This window comes from Anguilla anguilla, chromosome 13 (genome assembly GCF_013347855.1).
Source record: "Anguilla anguilla isolate fAngAng1 chromosome 13, fAngAng1.pri, whole genome shotgun sequence".
In the NCBI taxonomy this organism is placed as follows: domain Eukaryota; kingdom Metazoa; phylum Chordata; class Actinopteri; order Anguilliformes; family Anguillidae; genus Anguilla; species Anguilla anguilla.
This window is the reverse complement of record NC_049213.1, coordinates 18,972,416-18,988,741: the sequence shown is the minus strand read 5'-3', so window position 1 is coordinate 18,988,741 and position 16,326 is coordinate 18,972,416. Positions and strand designations below refer to the sequence as shown.

The 16,326-nt window shown below is 48.4% G+C and overlaps 1 protein-coding gene and 2 long non-coding RNA genes across 3 annotated transcripts; 1 reads left to right on the top strand and 2 right to left on the bottom strand.

The window, feature by feature from the left end:
• Nucleotides 1-254: 254 nt before the first annotated feature.
• Nucleotides 255-1,276, bottom strand: LOC118210775. The gene is made up of 2 exons (XR_004761911.1): nucleotides 957-1,276; nucleotides 255-436 (listed from the first exon to the last, which is right to left on the bottom strand). It is a non-coding gene; the product is annotated as an uncharacterized LOC118210775 (long non-coding RNA).
• Nucleotides 430-14,931, top strand: LOC118210770 (TBC1 domain family member 25-like). Its single transcript, XM_035387183.1, has 7 exons — nucleotides 430-603; nucleotides 3,545-3,654; nucleotides 3,917-4,071; nucleotides 5,318-5,442; nucleotides 5,966-6,154; nucleotides 6,922-7,197; nucleotides 10,309-14,931. The coding sequence occupies exons 1-7, from the start codon at nucleotides 559-561 to the stop codon at nucleotides 12,172-12,174; spliced, it is 2,766 nt and encodes a 921-aa protein (XP_035243074.1). The 5' UTR covers nucleotides 430-558; the 3' UTR covers nucleotides 12,175-14,931.
• On the bottom strand, nucleotides 14,642-16,070 carry LOC118210776. Its single transcript, XR_004761912.1, has 2 exons — nucleotides 15,404-16,070; nucleotides 14,642-14,753 (listed from the first exon to the last, which is right to left on the bottom strand). It is a non-coding gene; the product is annotated as an uncharacterized LOC118210776 (long non-coding RNA).
• Nucleotides 16,071-16,326: the final 256 nt, after the last annotated feature.

Sequence of the window (16,326 nt, the reverse complement as noted above, 5' to 3'; positions counted from 1 at the left end):
GTTTAAAACAATATTTTGTGACTGATGCTCTGAAGTTTTAAACATGAATAACCACCTATTACTGTAGCTTGTTTTTTTTTTTAGTACAGTCATACAAGTCATACCAGATTTGTGGCCTCCAGGTACTCCAGCATCTTCCCAGATTTCAAGTAGCATTTGGGCTGCTTGGCTATTTTGGGAAGGAAGTAGCCTTGAAGAAGGAGAGGATGACTCGTGCAGCATTTTTAGTATGACGCTTGCATGGCAATGTTAGATTTTACACTCTTGGGTTATCTTAGGCAAAAGCTTAACTCGGGGCGAAGCTGCAAAGGGGGGGAGGTCTGAGAGGTGCTTTGCTGTAGCATCTTCGGCTGAGCAACGACGGATGATGTAATGCCAATGACGTAACATCCTGTGAAGCAATGGCGAGTTGGGCGGCAGGCGGAGACAAAAACAGCTGTATGGGAAAATGGAATAAACATTATGTTCAATCATTTTTCTTTTCACACTATAACTAGATATATTATTTAAAACAGTTAGGAAATAATATAATCGCGGGTCAAGTCGGGACTCCTCACCATGGCAGCTGAGGAGGAGAGGGGTGTAGTTCGTGTCAGAGTCAAGGTGAGAAATTCTATCGATAACTAGCTAACTGTCTGGATAACGTTACATTTGGGTAGCCGGTTAGCTAGATCGTGCTAACTATATTCTACCCGCCATTAATCATTCATTCTGTGATCCCAAAATATGACAGCATCTTAATTGAGGTGCCACCATATAAAAAAATATATATTCAACATTGCTTAAATTATCAAAAGCTGGTAAACTGTTATGCAAGGAAAACGCCAACAACCAGTCACGCTCCTTTCTTTGCCGGTGTTATTTGGGTCTTATCGTTTTCTAGCCAGCTAATCAACATTAGCTAGCTACATGGCGCTAATAGCCAGGTAACAATAACCAATTAATCTTGCGACTACCTTAAGTTGCTGGCTAGGTATAGCTATCTTGTTGAACGTATTTATGAGCTGCCATCTTGACGTCCCGAGCTGGGTCGTGAATTTCGAGAAAGTGTCCAATAACGTTAATCACAATGGGCCACCTATCTTACTTATTTGGGTATTATTGGGCAACTTGGCTAATAAGCACTGAAAATGTACAGCTTTCAGATAACTATCGATGTTATACTAGCTAGTATGTGAAAACTAAGGTAACTTTAATGTTTAACAGAAGAGATGGTTAAAATGACCACTATATGGTAGTTTTATTGGCTTTTGGACATCACTGGCTATGTGGCTGGCGTGCTAACGTGAGCGTGAAATATGGCTGGACGTTTTGATTAGTTCTGGTTTGTGGGTTTTGGAGATATACAGTTTAATTTAGACCTAGATCGCCTAATTGGTGGTCCGAACCATATATGATAGCTTCTCTACGTTAGCGACTACTCCATAAAACTAGTTTTAAGTGCACGTTTCAGTAGGTGTCAAATAGATTTAATTTTACATTTACAGCTGCTCCGTTAAATTATAATCTCAACAAAAACGTTTTCAACGTACAAAAATGCCAAGTTTGACCACATTCTCTTCAGATGATGAGAAAGCAGGGCCAAGTTAGTTACATGAAATAACGGAAACATTGGGTAGCATTGCTTTGGAATAAGGAGTTTTATTTGTGTGAGCTAAATTAGCCAATATTGTTTGTTGTAACTTGGCCTCATTTTGTTTGCTCATTATTTTAAAGAAGGTAGATGACCGGTTTAGGCACCGTGCTGTTTCAAAAGTATCGCTTTATCACGGGAATCATCAAAATCTAAAGGATACATCCCTAGTCATTAAACGATATTATGTGGGGTTTGCATGTGAAAGAATGGAGAATGCATTATATATGCAATATATTTTAAAAAATTATTTTAGGCAATTATTAGTTTGCAAGCAAGTTAGCTTCGCACAAAACAAAGAGGGCATTCACGAAGGTGTTAAAACGTACTAATGGCTGAAATAGAATTGTATGTTAATTTTACCTGTGCATCCGACTATCCTAATTTGATCTGGCTACTTTGATTGTTGTTATTGGCAGATGTAGCTCCACTGGGGCGAATTATTGATTGTGGGGTTGGTGCATTTGTGATGACAAAATCGGCAGGAAAAATGCAAAATAACCCAAGTTTGGGGCTTTATTGTGTGGACATGTGAAATTGTATCTAAATTCTGTGTTGTTTACATGAGGTCCGAAGGTACAGAATGTTCTTAAGGGATAAAAGTCTGCGGTCATTGTGGTTATTTCTGTAGGAAACAATGAAAAGTTCCAAAATAGGAATGGTCCATGCCACGCCAAGCCGTAACTAGGCGGATGGAGTACCAGCCATTCCAATGTATAGTATGATATTTGCGACATGCAGCTAGCTGGTGAAATTTTACATTACATTACATAGCTAGCTGGTGATATTTTACATTACATTACATTACATAGCTAGCTGGTGAAATTTTACAAATGTGCAGCAGCGTAGCTATGCAACACCTGTGCAATTACTTGTGCGCACATTTACATACGTGCCAACTTATAAATTTCTTTCCCAAACTATGCTCAGTATGACTATATCGATATTTTCATTTTAATTATTGATATTTCAGTTGAAATATTGGCACTACTATTCATTCAGGTGATTCGTACGCCGAATTGTGCATGATTGAATGAGCATGTCCCTTATTTAGTCTTCCTTTTGCGTTTGATATCCAATTTCCACGTGCACTCTGGAGCGTGTTACTGTATACTGTTTACGGTGTAAACTGTACCACCGCTACACAACCATGCTGCTTTGTCAGAATATTTGCCTTTTACTTTCTATATTTTAGATTATTTCGTTGTACCTTTTAAAGAACAATATTGTCTATTTCGTATTCTGTATAGCAGCCTAGTAGTTGCATTCCAGTTATTTTTTTATTACAACTCCCCAATTTTTGAAACATATATGGTGGGACTGAATATTTTGAAAGATAGTTGAGCCTGTTTACTGTTTTCGTAGTTGCCTTGTGTGCGACCAAATGCTATCAGAAGGATTTGTAATAGGCCTAAATGTACACACAAAGGTAATTGACCTACTTAACTCTGACGTCATCTTGTTATCGGATGTAATAGTGTAAACATCATCATTGTATCGTATATTTGCCAATTCAAAGAAAACATGAGCAAAATTCCCCTTCTTCCTCTTTCCACTATTAAGCGTATTGATTTATAAAATGGATGGCTTAATTCCCACAACCGTTATTAAGTTATGCACCTCTCCCTCTGGGTGATCATTTTGTTTTCAACAATCTGGCCAGTGTGATTGATGCAGTATATATCAAAGACGCTTTTATACACTTTCTGGCCAACATTCAGAACCTTCCAGTGTCTCTGAGTTGTTTTCATGACTAAATGTTAACTATCAGGGGATTTTGCAGCTCAGTCCACATGTGATCGGATTTACCACGACGTTCCCTGAAACTTTTGGTATTAGCTGGGGTGTTGGTATATGTGAATCTCATCCGTAGAGTCTGTTAACGTTGTTCCTCATTTTCTCCTGCTGTAGAAGTCTGAGGGGATGTTGCCGACAGAGTTCCGGTCCTTCGCAGTCGACCCCCAGATAACATCGCTGGAGGTTCTGCAGCACATCCTCGTCCGAGCCTTCGAGTTAAACGGGTGAGACAGCAGAGAGTGTGTGTCTGTGTGTGTGTGTGTGTGTGCAGGTGTGTATGCCTGTATGCGTGTGTGTGAATGTGCACATATGTGTCACGTGCGTGTGTGTGCGTGTGCGTGTGTGTGTGTATGTGTGTGTGTGGGGGTGGGGGTGTTAGGTTGAGGCAAGCATATGGTGGTATGAAACCGATTACAATGTCAGTGCACAGCGGTGTCCAGAATCAAATTCACATTCTGTCACACTCTCTTCACCTTTCTGTATCAGGAAGCGTACTTTTGGCATCAGCTACCTGTCCCGGGACCGCGGGGGCGTTGAGGTGTACCTGTCACTCCTCTCTGACTGGGACTTGGACGCAGCGTTTGTCAGCGCAGCCAAACCCTACCTGCAGCTGAAGATCGACATCAAACCCTCTGAAGACAGTACGAGATGATCACCCCGTTGCCACTGTCCCACGTCTTATTCAAGCCTTTCGTATATAAACATAAACTTTTTGTTGTTGTAGTATCACAGATTCTGTGGACTTGCCAGAATCTCTGCTCCATATGCTTAACGTTCAGAGGTTCAGTCTAGCCGCTGCTGTAATAATCCAATTGGATGTGTCTTCAGAAAATCCATTAAGCAGTGTGGCCAAGCATGCCACTGTGGCAGCTGATGTGTTTCACTGTAACAAAGCTCCTCTTGTGAGCAACGGCAACATCCTGCAATTAAGCGGTTGGGTATCTTGTGAGTCTGAATTAAGCGGTAATACCTGTGGTTGTAAATTCTTAACCATTCAGTGCATGGGGTGTCAAACTCCACTCCTGGAGGGCTGCCGTGTCTGGAAATATTTGTGGTTTCCTTTCAGTCAGCGGCCAATTAAGGCCTTGTGAATAACAGGCAGGGAGGGCAGCCGTTGAACACCAGCGGGCACTGCGGCCCTCCAGGACTGAGTTCCTGTAGTTTGGGATGTTTTTGCCCCCCTGTCATTTTACTGCAGTTCCCAGCCCTACAGCTTTCCTCTCTGTTTGCTGGCAGCACTTTCAGGTGAAGAACAGGGATATAAAATACGGTTGTCCCTTTATGGACGAAAACTAATCTCCTCTGCCTGCCTGTCCCCAGACTGCACGCCACACGCTCCGAGTGCTCACTGGCTGTCACCTGGCAACCACTAAATCTGAGGCCACGGCAGGAGGGATATGGCCTAGGTGTTTCGTCACCTTTTACAAAAAGCAGTCTGGGTCTCTGATGAGCCTTGAATCCTAAAACCGCTGCTTCTGCCACCATATTACCTCCATTAAATGGGCTTTTTCACCACGAAAGAGAGCTACTCACGCTGTCATCTTGGGTTATTTTGCTACCTAATCCACTGTCAAAGGCGCTCTTTTTGTCTCAGAGTCCTCTCAAACCAAGCACCACAGCTTTGGAATGATTTGGTAAATAATGTCTGAAATCAAGCATAAATTCCTGCTAATCTTAAGCTTAGAATTACATTTTCTTCTGAATCAATGCAGGAGGATGTCTCAGTAATGGGACAATCTTATTCTTATGAGCAGGAATTCCAGATTTGAGGAGGAGAACAGAATAAAGCTGTTCAACACACCTGTTAATCTCCCTTTAAACACTGCAGTGGTTTCTTGGTCTTTTAAGAGTGATGCGGGTATTGTAAATGATGTTCCCCTGTGTCAGGCCCGGTGCTGGAGGACTGGGACATAATCAGCCCTAAAGATGTGATCAGCTCGGACCTGCTGCCCGGAGAGAAACGCTCTCTGGCCGCCGCTGCCCTTCCCTTCACACAGTCACTTCTGTCCCAGGTTAGTTCCCTTCATCGTTTCACCAAACCCGGCCATGTTAGCTTCAGCAGTTTGGCATGAGAAGGGTACTGGGCAGTATGAATGCTTAGCTTCAGCAGTTTGACATGAGAAGGTTACTGGGCAGTATGAAAGCTTTGCTTCAGCAGTTTGGCATGAAAAGGGTACAGGGCAGTATGAAAGCTTTGCTTCAGCAGTTTGGCATGAAAAGGGTACAGGGCAGTATGAAAGCTTTGCTTCAGCAGTTTGACATGAGAAGGTTACTGGGCAGTATGAAAGCTTTGCTTCAGCAGTTTGGCATGAAAAGGGTACAGGGCAGTATGAAAGCTTTGCTTCAGCAGTTTGACATGAGAAGGGTGGAGTGTGCCATGTTAGCAAGTTGCCGTTCCCCACTGCCCCAATGCCACCTCGGATTACTGTTCTTAACCCAGTCTCTGATTTTCCAAACAAGCTGCTACATAGTGAACTCCTGCTGTCGTGAGTTGTGCTTAGCTTTTATTTCGGACGCGTCTTCTCTTGCGCCCAGGTGGGGCGGACGCTCTCCAAGGTGCAGCAGGCCCTTAGCTGGACTTACGGTGAGGAGGTGAAGCCGTTCAAACCCCCCCTGAGCGACACAGAGTTCCACAGCTACCTGAACGGACAGGGCCAGCTGACCCGCCCAGAGGAGCTACGCTTGCGTATCTACCACGGAGGGGTGGAGCCCTCTCTGCGCAAGGTAACGCCCCCTCCCTGCGCTAGGTAACGCCCCCTCCCTGCGCTAGGTAACGCCCCCTCCCTGCGCAAGGTAACGCCCCCTCCCTGCGCTAGGTAACGCCCCCTCCATGCGCAAGGTAACGCCCCCTCCATGCGCTAGGTAACGCCCCCTCCCTGCGCTAGGTAATGCCCCCTCCCGGCACAAAGTAACGCCCCCTTCTCTGCTCAAGGTAACGCCCCCTGCCTCGCAAAGTAACAGCCCGTTCTTGCACAACCTAACACACCCAGTCCCTGGCATGCAGTTGCACTTCCGTGCACATGATAATATTGCCCATACCTGCAAAAGGTAACACTACACTACCTGTGCAGTAACACTGGTAACTGCATGGTAACACTCCCTTGCCTGAGCAAGGTAACACTAGCCTACTAGAGCAATGGTAACCAGAAAGAAAACATGATATTTTTAACAAAAAAAGATTCCTTTGCATTTCCTTTATAAAATGATCCATGTAGGAAACCTATGGGAACCCTACATTTTTCCCCATGGTTACAATCATTTTCAAGCCCTGAAGTTTTGAAAATTAACCATTTCTTTTTAGAGTGTACGGCTTCCCATCCCTAGGTCCCCTGTGGTTTATTGTTATGTCCATTCTGCTCGGTCATAACTGCATCCGTTTGATTGGCTTAAACTGTCTCAGTTTGAGCTGACACGGTTGGAGAGCTGCCCCTGACTGACAGGTCACGCCCGTGCGGGATTGGACAGAACTGAGCAGGTGCTCCCTTGGCCAGGTGGTGTGGCGGTACCTGCTGAACGTGTACCCCGATGGGCTGACGGGCCAGGAGCGGATGGACTACATGAAGAGGAAGACCAGGGAGTACGACCGGCTGAAGGCGGAGTGGACGGCGCGGTCCAGCCCGGAGGACCTGGAGTTCATCAGGGGGAACGTGCTGAAGGACGTCCTGCGCACCGACCGCGCCCACCCCTACTACGCCGGGTCCGAGGACAGCCCCCACCTGAGCGCGCTCACCGACCTGCTCACCACCTACGCCATCACACACCCGCAGGTACACACCTACGCCATCACGCACCCGCAGGTACACACTAACGCCATCACACACCCGCAGGTACACACCTACGCCATCACGCACCCGCAGGTACACACTAACCCCATCACACACCCGCAGGTACACACTAACCCCATCACGCACCCGCAGGTACACACTAACCCCATCACGCACCCGCAGGTACACACTAACGCCATCACACACCCGCAGGTACACACTAACGCCATCACACACCCGCAGGTACACACTAACCCCATCACACACCCGCAGGTACACACTAACCCCATCACACACCCGCAGGTACACACTAACCCCATCACGCACCCGCAGGTACACACTAACGCCATCACGCACCCGCAGGTACACACTAACGCCATCACGCACCCGCAGGTACACACTAACGCCATCACGCACCCGCAGGTACACACTAACCCCATCACACACCCGCAGGTACACACTAACGCCATCACACACCCGCAGGTACACACTAACGCCATCACGCACCCGCAGGTACACACCTACGCCATCACGCACCCGCAGGTACACACTAACGCCATCACACACCCGCAGGTACACACTAACCCCATCACACACCCGCAGGTACACACTAACGCCATCACGCACCCGCAGGTACACACTAACGCCATCACGCACCCGCAGGTACACACTAACGCCATCACGCACCCGCAGGTACACACTAACCCCATCACGCACCCGCAGGTACACACTAACCCCATCACGCACCCGCAGGTACACACTAACCCCATCACGCACCCGCAGGTACACACTAACGCCATCACGCACCCGCAGGTACACACTAACGCCATCACGCACCCGCAGGTACACACTAACGCCATCACGCACCCGCAGGTACACACTAACCCCATCACGCACCCGCAGGTACACACTAACGCCATCACACACCCGCAGGTACACACTAACGCCATCACGCACCCGCAGGTACACACCTACGCCATCACGCACCCGCAGGTACACACTAACGCCATCACACACCCGCAGGTACACACTAACCCCATCACACACCCGCAGGTACACACTAACGCCATCACGCACCCGCAGGTACACACTAACGCCATCACGCACCCGCAGGTACACACTAACGCCATCACGCACCCGCAGGTACACACTAACGCCATCACGCACCCGCAGGTACACACTAACCCCATCACACACCCGCAGGTACACACTAACGCCATCACACACCCGCAGGTACACACTAACGCCATCACGCACCCGCAGGTACACACCTACGCCATCACGCACCCGCAGGTACACACTAACGCCATCACACACCCGCAGGTACACACTAACCCCATCACACACCCGCAGGTACACACTAACCCCATCACACACCCGCAGGTACACACTAACGCCATCACGCACCCGCAGGTACACAGTAACCCCATCACGCACCCGCAGGTACACACTAACGCCATCACGCACCCGCAGGTACACAGTAACCCCATCACGCACCCGCAGGTACACACTAACCCCATCACACACCCGCAGGTACACACTAACCCCATCACACACCCGCAGGTACACACTAACCCCATCACACACCCGCAGGTACACACTAACCCCATCACGCACCCGCAGGTACACACTAACCCCATCACGCACCCGCAGGTACACACTAACCCCATCACGCACCCGCAGGTACACACTAACCCCATCACGCACCCGCAGGTACACACTAACCCCATCACACACCCGCAGGTACACACTAACCCCATCACACACCCGCAGGTACACACTAACCCCATCACGCACCCGCAGGTACGCACTAACCCCATCACACACCCGCAGGTACGCACTAACCCCATCACGCACCCGCAGGTACGCACTAACCCCATCACACACCCGCAGGTACACACTAACCCCATCACACACCCGCAGGTACACACTAACCCCATCACGCACCCGCAGGTACACACTAACGCCATCACACACCCGCAGGTACACACTAACCCCATCACACACCCGCAGGTACACACTAACCCCATCACACACCCGCAGGTACACACTAACCCCATCACACACCCGCAGGTACACACTAACCCCATCACACACCCGCAGGTACACACTAACCCCATCATGCACCCGCAGGTACACACTAACCCCATCACACACCCGCAGGTACACACTAACCCCATCACGCACCCGCAGGTACACACTAACCCCATCACACACCCGCAGGTACACACTAACCCCATCACACACCCGCAGGTACGCACTAACCCCTCATACACCCGCAGGTACACACTAACCCCATCACACACCCGCAGGTACACACTAACCCCATCACACACCCGCAGGTACACACTAACCCCATCACACACCCGCAGGTACACACTAACCCCATCACACACCCGCAGGTACGCACTAACCCCTCATACACCCGCAGGTACGCACTAACCCCATCACACACCCGCAGGTACACACTAACCCCATCACGCACCCGCAGGTACGCACTAACCCCATCACACACCCGCAGGTACACACTAACCCCATCACACACCCGCAGGTACACACTAACCCCATCACACACCCGCAGGTACGCACTAACCCCATCACACACCCGCAGGTACGCACTAACCCCATCACACACCCGCAGGTACACACTAACCCCTCATACACCCACAGGTACGCCCTAACCCCATCACACACCCACAGGTACACACTAACCCCATCACACACCCGCAGTTACACACTAACCCCATCACACACCCGCAGATAGTCCCTTATATATGCACACACACACACACACACACACGCACATGCACGTGCGTGCAAGTAGATCTGCACCCTCACACACACCCACAGATGCACATATGCACTCACACACCAACATCACACATACACGCAGTTACACACCCGTACCAAACCGACTCTCAAAGCGCAAGACTCGAGAGAACTGGAAAACAATTAAGCTGTTTTCTGTTCAGTGATTTTACAGACAGGTTTGGGAATCGGGAGTTTTAAAAAGACTTAATTCAGATACTTTTACGCACGCATTTCCTCAGTTTGCATGATGATGAATGCTGCCTTGGAGATGCTGGAGTCTCTCTCGTGTCCCTGCCTGCACAGGTGTCGTACTGCCAGGGCATGAGCGACATCGCCTCGCCGATCCTGGCGGTGATGGACAACGAGGCCCACGCCTTCATCTGTTTCTGCGGCATCATGAAGCGGCTGGAGGGCAACTTCCGGCCCGACGGCCAGCTCATGTCCGTCAAGTTCCAGCACCTGAAGCTCCTGCTGCGGTACTCGGACCCGGAGTTCTACGCCTATCTGGTGTCCCGCGGCGCCGACGACCTCTTCTTCTGCTACCGCTGGATCCTGCTGGAGCTGAAGCGCGAGTTTGCCTTCGAGGACGCGCTGCGCATGCTGGAGGTCACCTGGAGCTCCCTGCCCCCGGACCCGCCCGAGACCGAGGTGGAGCTGCTGGGGCCGGCCCAGGAGGCCGAGAAGGAGGGGGGCGGGGCGGGGGCGGAGCCCGGCGCCGGGCTGGGGGCGGGGCCGGGACCGGGAGAGCAGAAGGCCAGGCAGCGAAGGCGGCACATGCTGAGGCCGTCGCGGGAAGAGGAGGACTGGGGGAGGGGGGCGGGCGTGGGCCAGGAGGAGGAGGTGGCGGCTGCCAAGGACCAGCCCAGAGAGGAGGGGGAAGGGGAGGGGGAGGGGGGGCGCGAAGCTGGCGATTCGGGAGGAGGAGGAGGAGGTGGAGGGGGCGATGGGAGGTGCGAAGGGTTCAAAGTCAACCCCTTCGCCAAGCAGGGCAGTTTCGGCGAGTTCAAGTACTACAGCGCCCACAATGGGGACAGCTTCGATCTGGAGGAGCAGGAGCCTCCTCTCCAGTACCCCTCTCGCACCGTTGCAAGCCCACCGCCCCCGCCCCCGCCCCCGCGGCAGCCTACGGAGGAGAGCGAGGAAGACCAGGGGGAGGAAGACCCACTGATAAAGGCAGAGGACACGCCTCCTCCCCCTGCGGTCTGTGGGAGACCGTCCCCAAATGGGCAGACGGCCTCGCCTCTCTCCCCGCTTCCCCCCTGCCTCCCCAACTGGAAAAGCAGCTCTGCAGTGTCCCCCGCCTCTGTGACCAGCTGGAGGGCACCAGCCTTGGCCACGGCCAAGCCGGCAACCTCTTTCTCCTTCCTCAACGGGAGGGCGGAGTCTCCAGCCACGCCTTCGCCTACGCCCCCCACCACCGCAAGGCAGGTCTCTTCCCCATTCGCACCCAGTGAAATGGGGGCCACGCCCACGTCCCCGGCCACGCCCACAGGCAAGCCCTCCCTTTCCTCTCCGTCCTTTTGCCCCGCCCCCAGCCGCTCCCTCCTCTCCTCCCCCATCCTTTCCTTCGGCAGAGCCTCCTCCTCCTCCTCCTCCCCCGTTAAACCCCCGCTCCCCGGAAACCTGCCCTCCCCCGGGGCCAGACCCCCCTCGGCCGGCTCCTCCAGCCTGGACGGCGTGAAGCCGGCGTCCCTGCCGCCCCCCCAGGAGTTTGGGAAGGGGAACCCCTTCATGCTGTTCCTGTGCCTGTCCATCCTGCTGGAGCACCGCGACCACATCGTGAAGAACAGCCTGGACTACAACGAGCTGGCCATGCACTTCGACCGGCTGGTGCGCCGGCACAACCTGGCCCGCGTGCTGCAGCGCGCCAAGGCCCTGTTCGCAGACTACCTGCAGAGCGAGGTCTGGGACTCTGAGGAAGGGGACGAGGTCAGCTCCGACTCCCCCACCGCCGCCAACACCCCCACCACCGGCCCCCCCTCGCCACCGGCCCCGTCCTCCCCGGAGTCCACCTCCCCAAATTCCACCTACAACCTGGCAACCACCATTCCTTCACTCGGCGCATCCCCCAACCTGGCAACCGCCAGCTCCTCACTGCCGCCCTCTCCCAACCTGGCAACCGCTATCCGCTCGCTGCCTACGTCCCCTCTGTCCCCTGCTGCCTCCTGACCTTTCCTGTGTTTGCTTGTCTCTCACACACACGTGCGCGCACACGCAGACACACACACACATGCATATACACTCATGGACACACTCTGACGGCTATGTGATTCTATTTTTACTCTATTTATTACCTTTTCTTGTGAGTATATCTTCCATTCTTATGTTACCTTGTGTCAACTTTTCGTGCTTTTTATTTATTTCCCAGGCCCTTATAAATATGATCAGGGGTCCACAACCCTGGTCCTTCAGTGTCACAGGGCCTGCTGGGGTTCCCAACCTCTGTCCTGGAGAGTCACAGAACCAACTGGTTACAGTTTTCACCCTAAAATCAGCAGCTATTTCAGACGCAGGAAACCAGGAAGGAGGCAAGTTAACTGTAATCAGACTGTTTTAGCTGATTATGTCCTGAGTAACAACCAAAGCCAGCAGACCCTGCGGCTGCCCAATACCAGGGTTGAGGAGCCCCCCCCCTTTCTCTTGAACCGGGGTAAATTTCATGCTCCATTCCATCTTTCATCCTCCCCAAGGTCCTGAGGGTTCAGTCTGAACACAGCAATGGAGGCCTTGCCTTCAGCCTTGAATGGTTCTCTCTTCTGTCTCTGCTTCTCACAAAATTAGAACATGAACTTCTCAACAGCATGTGGGGGCATGAGAGCTGAGAGAAAGTCTATGCCGCTGGGCTTGTAAGCGACACGGGAAAGCTGCTGCTTGACCAAGACATTTCTGTGCGATACTGCAACAGTTACTCTACAAAGGTATTCAAGAAATCATATAATGTTAGCTGGCTAACATTAGAGGATAATATAAGAATAATATTACAATTGACGGTAAATCATGTGGAGTATTTTAAACCAATGAGCTACTCTTCGGTGGAGGTCAACAGCACATAGAAAAGGCAAGTGAGACTTTACAGGGTTCTGAATACGCAATTACAATGAAGGGAAAATCAACACTAGAGTAATATTCTTCATAAGGATGGTTCTTATCTGTGTGAAATTCATATGGGTCTAGCTGTCATGCCTGCATTTTCCGTTTTACTTTTAAGATGACAATCATTCCATGTCACAGGTGGATTACACAAGTTTTTGTTCAGTTACAAGTAGACAGGCTCTGCTTTTTCCTTTGTGTTTTGTACATATTTGTGGGGAAACCTCTTTGAAACGTCCGGCTTTCAGAACAGAAACGGAACCTGTTCTTTCAAGAGACATTGAAAAGTGTATGGTTGGCAGTCTGCAGGCTCTTATTTGGGTATAGACATCAGTTTACAGCAGTGATTCTCAGCTCTGCAGGTTTTGTTGTTTTTTCTTTAAAGTTCAGACCCAAGAAACCAGGTGAGGTTTCTGTGTAATTAACTGCTGAGTAACAATGAAAACCATTTATTTCTGGTAAAATCTGTCAGTCACTGTTCCACAGGGATTTATATTTTACTGAAGGAAATAGAAATAACACATTATAAATGGTTTGAATTTCACTTTTAAGATACACTGATATCTCATCTTTTTAACTGATTTTGTGCCATTTAACACAAATGCCCTTTGTGTGCTCCCATTTTGCGTTATTAAAGTGCCTCATTACTGTATGTCCATTTAAACCATAAATCTGTCTCGTTTTTCCAAATTGAATTGGAGAGGGTGTTTTGTCTAATCATAATTTTACCATTTGCACAGGTCAAAGTTTCTGCATGACTCATTTTCTCCCTCTCCCATTAACCAGAAAGGGTTTCCTGCTTCCATTAGAAAACCAGCATGGATCACTAGACTGGGAGTTTTGATGCCATTTTAACACAATGAGCCCTTTCCAGTATTCTCTTTGAAAAATACGTAATGGATCATTGTTTTATACTGTATAAAATAATAGTGACTTTCTACAGTGATAGTGCTCTTCAGCACCACAGAAGGCATTCTAACCTGGGAAAAATGTTTATTGCCTCATCTAATTTTCTGTCAGAATTTTGCCTTTGGAACTATATTAGACTAATTGTGCCATCCAGTCTTTTGTTTGTGACTTAATAGTGGGTGAGGAACAATGACGCGATATTACTAAATATTATTTTTTTATTGCTGTACTGTATGGTCAGGCATAGTGAAGTTTAGCATAATGAGCCATTATTCACGATCTTTAGACTGCCTTTTCCCTCACGGACGTGCTCTGTTTTTAGTTTTCCTGACTGCCGATGAACAATGATCTACATACCCGAACAGTGACTTTGATGTTTCCATCCAGTCTTTTATTTTCTTTGTGTCTGAAGAGAGGAAGTGAAAAGTGTTGGGCAGGAAAAGAGACTGAATTCACGAGTGAACATCCTTGTGAGGCCCCCGTTTCCTCTCCTGAAACGTGAGCAACTACCAGGCCTTGTATTTATTTTTCCTTTTTTATGATGTTCTTACAAGATTCAATATTTGCACAATTGTTTTCCTGTGTCTTTACTTGAATGCGAGCAATGGGTGTATTTGAGAAATAAAAACACCTTGTAGGATGGCATTTTTATTTATTGCTGGTCATTTTTTCCATGACATGCAGCTTGAGTTGGCTTGAAGTATTGCCAGCATTGCATTGTTTGTACTGATGATCGCATGAAGTCTGTGCTGTAAACAGCAATGGAAAGTTTCAGTTTCACTTCCAAAATACAAAAAATACCAACTCAAAACAAAACTGACCAAACAGAAGCAGTTCAAAACCCTGGTGGTATTCACAGAATTGTGTGTACGAATGTATGAATATTACTGTAAATAGAATAATTACAATAAAGCTATACTCACAGTTGGTAATTGTTTCATATGGTCTCTGCTGAACTAGTTCACTTACAGCAATGTGGTGTTGGTGTTTAGTGGGCTACATTCAATAGTTAGTACTAACATTTAAACCACAGAATTTCTAAATATGTTTTCACTAATTAAGTATGAGTATATATTCAACTTTTGCCTCAGTCATCTTAAAAATACTGAATGTGTATCTTAAGATCATGAACCCAATTTTAAAAACTGTATACACCTACTTGGAAAGTTGGATGTCAGCAATTCTCTCTGAATCTGACAATTTGAGGTATTGATCAGCAATGGTCTGATTATGGTACACACTTTTTTGCAATTGGGACTGCAACTTCAGAAAATGTAACATTTCTGTGTTAAAATATTTAAAGTTCACATTCTCTATTTGGGTGTTAGGGTTAGGGTTAGGGTTTCACCATGTAGAAATTGCATATTCTTTGCTTGCAGTGACTGCTTGGAAGTTTGACCCATAGACATCAGTTGAGTATCTTCTCTGGTGATGCTCTGCCAGGCCTGTCCTGCAGCCATCTTCAGCAACTGCTTCTTTCGGGGGCTAGTTCCCTTAAGTTCCCTCTTTAGCATATGAAAAATGTGTTCAATTAGATTCAGATCAAATACTAATGTTATGCTGCCAAGGAGTGACACATGAACCAGAACCACATGGGAATCATTACGTTTGACTCATTAAAGTGGATGACCAAGAAGGTTGCCTGTAATAACTGTAGTTCTTGTGCAGTTTTGTGTTGTTCTTTGTTGCCATTCTATTGTTTATTTAACCCTGCAGCCAAGCTCATAAGGCAATTTCCTCCTGGTATGCACTACTAAATAAATGAGACAACTGTAGAAAATATACTAAAATAAGTTTATGATGTGGTTTAGGGTGTAATAGATTGGATGCCATTTATTGTCCTGAGCACTGATGAAGGAATGAGTGGTGATGTTGCAAGCAAGTCTATTTAAGGTACTTGGTGCACACTTGCGGCATGTTTGTTGCCCATTTTTTTAATATATTGTGCATTTTTGTTTTATCCCCATTCAGTGGGTGGTACCCCCCATGCCACTAGGGGGCAGGAGGGATAAGGTGATGTTACTTTTTCTGTTCACAATAAACTGTTGTACTCTGAAGCATTCATAACTGACCTTTTTTGGTCAGTTTATGACTTAGCACTGTCTAGGCTTAGAACGCTAGCAATGTGGGTTCCAGGAATAGGACCGATGAATCTAACTCCTCCATAATACAGTTCTCACCTGATGTCCATAGGCAGAAACGATCTCCTTATCCTCTCCATAGTGAAATGGAGCTGGAGAAGAATTTTTTAAATATCAAACCTAAAAAAAAGAACAAACATGATTTCAGTAATTTCTACGAAAAACATGAATCAATTATAAA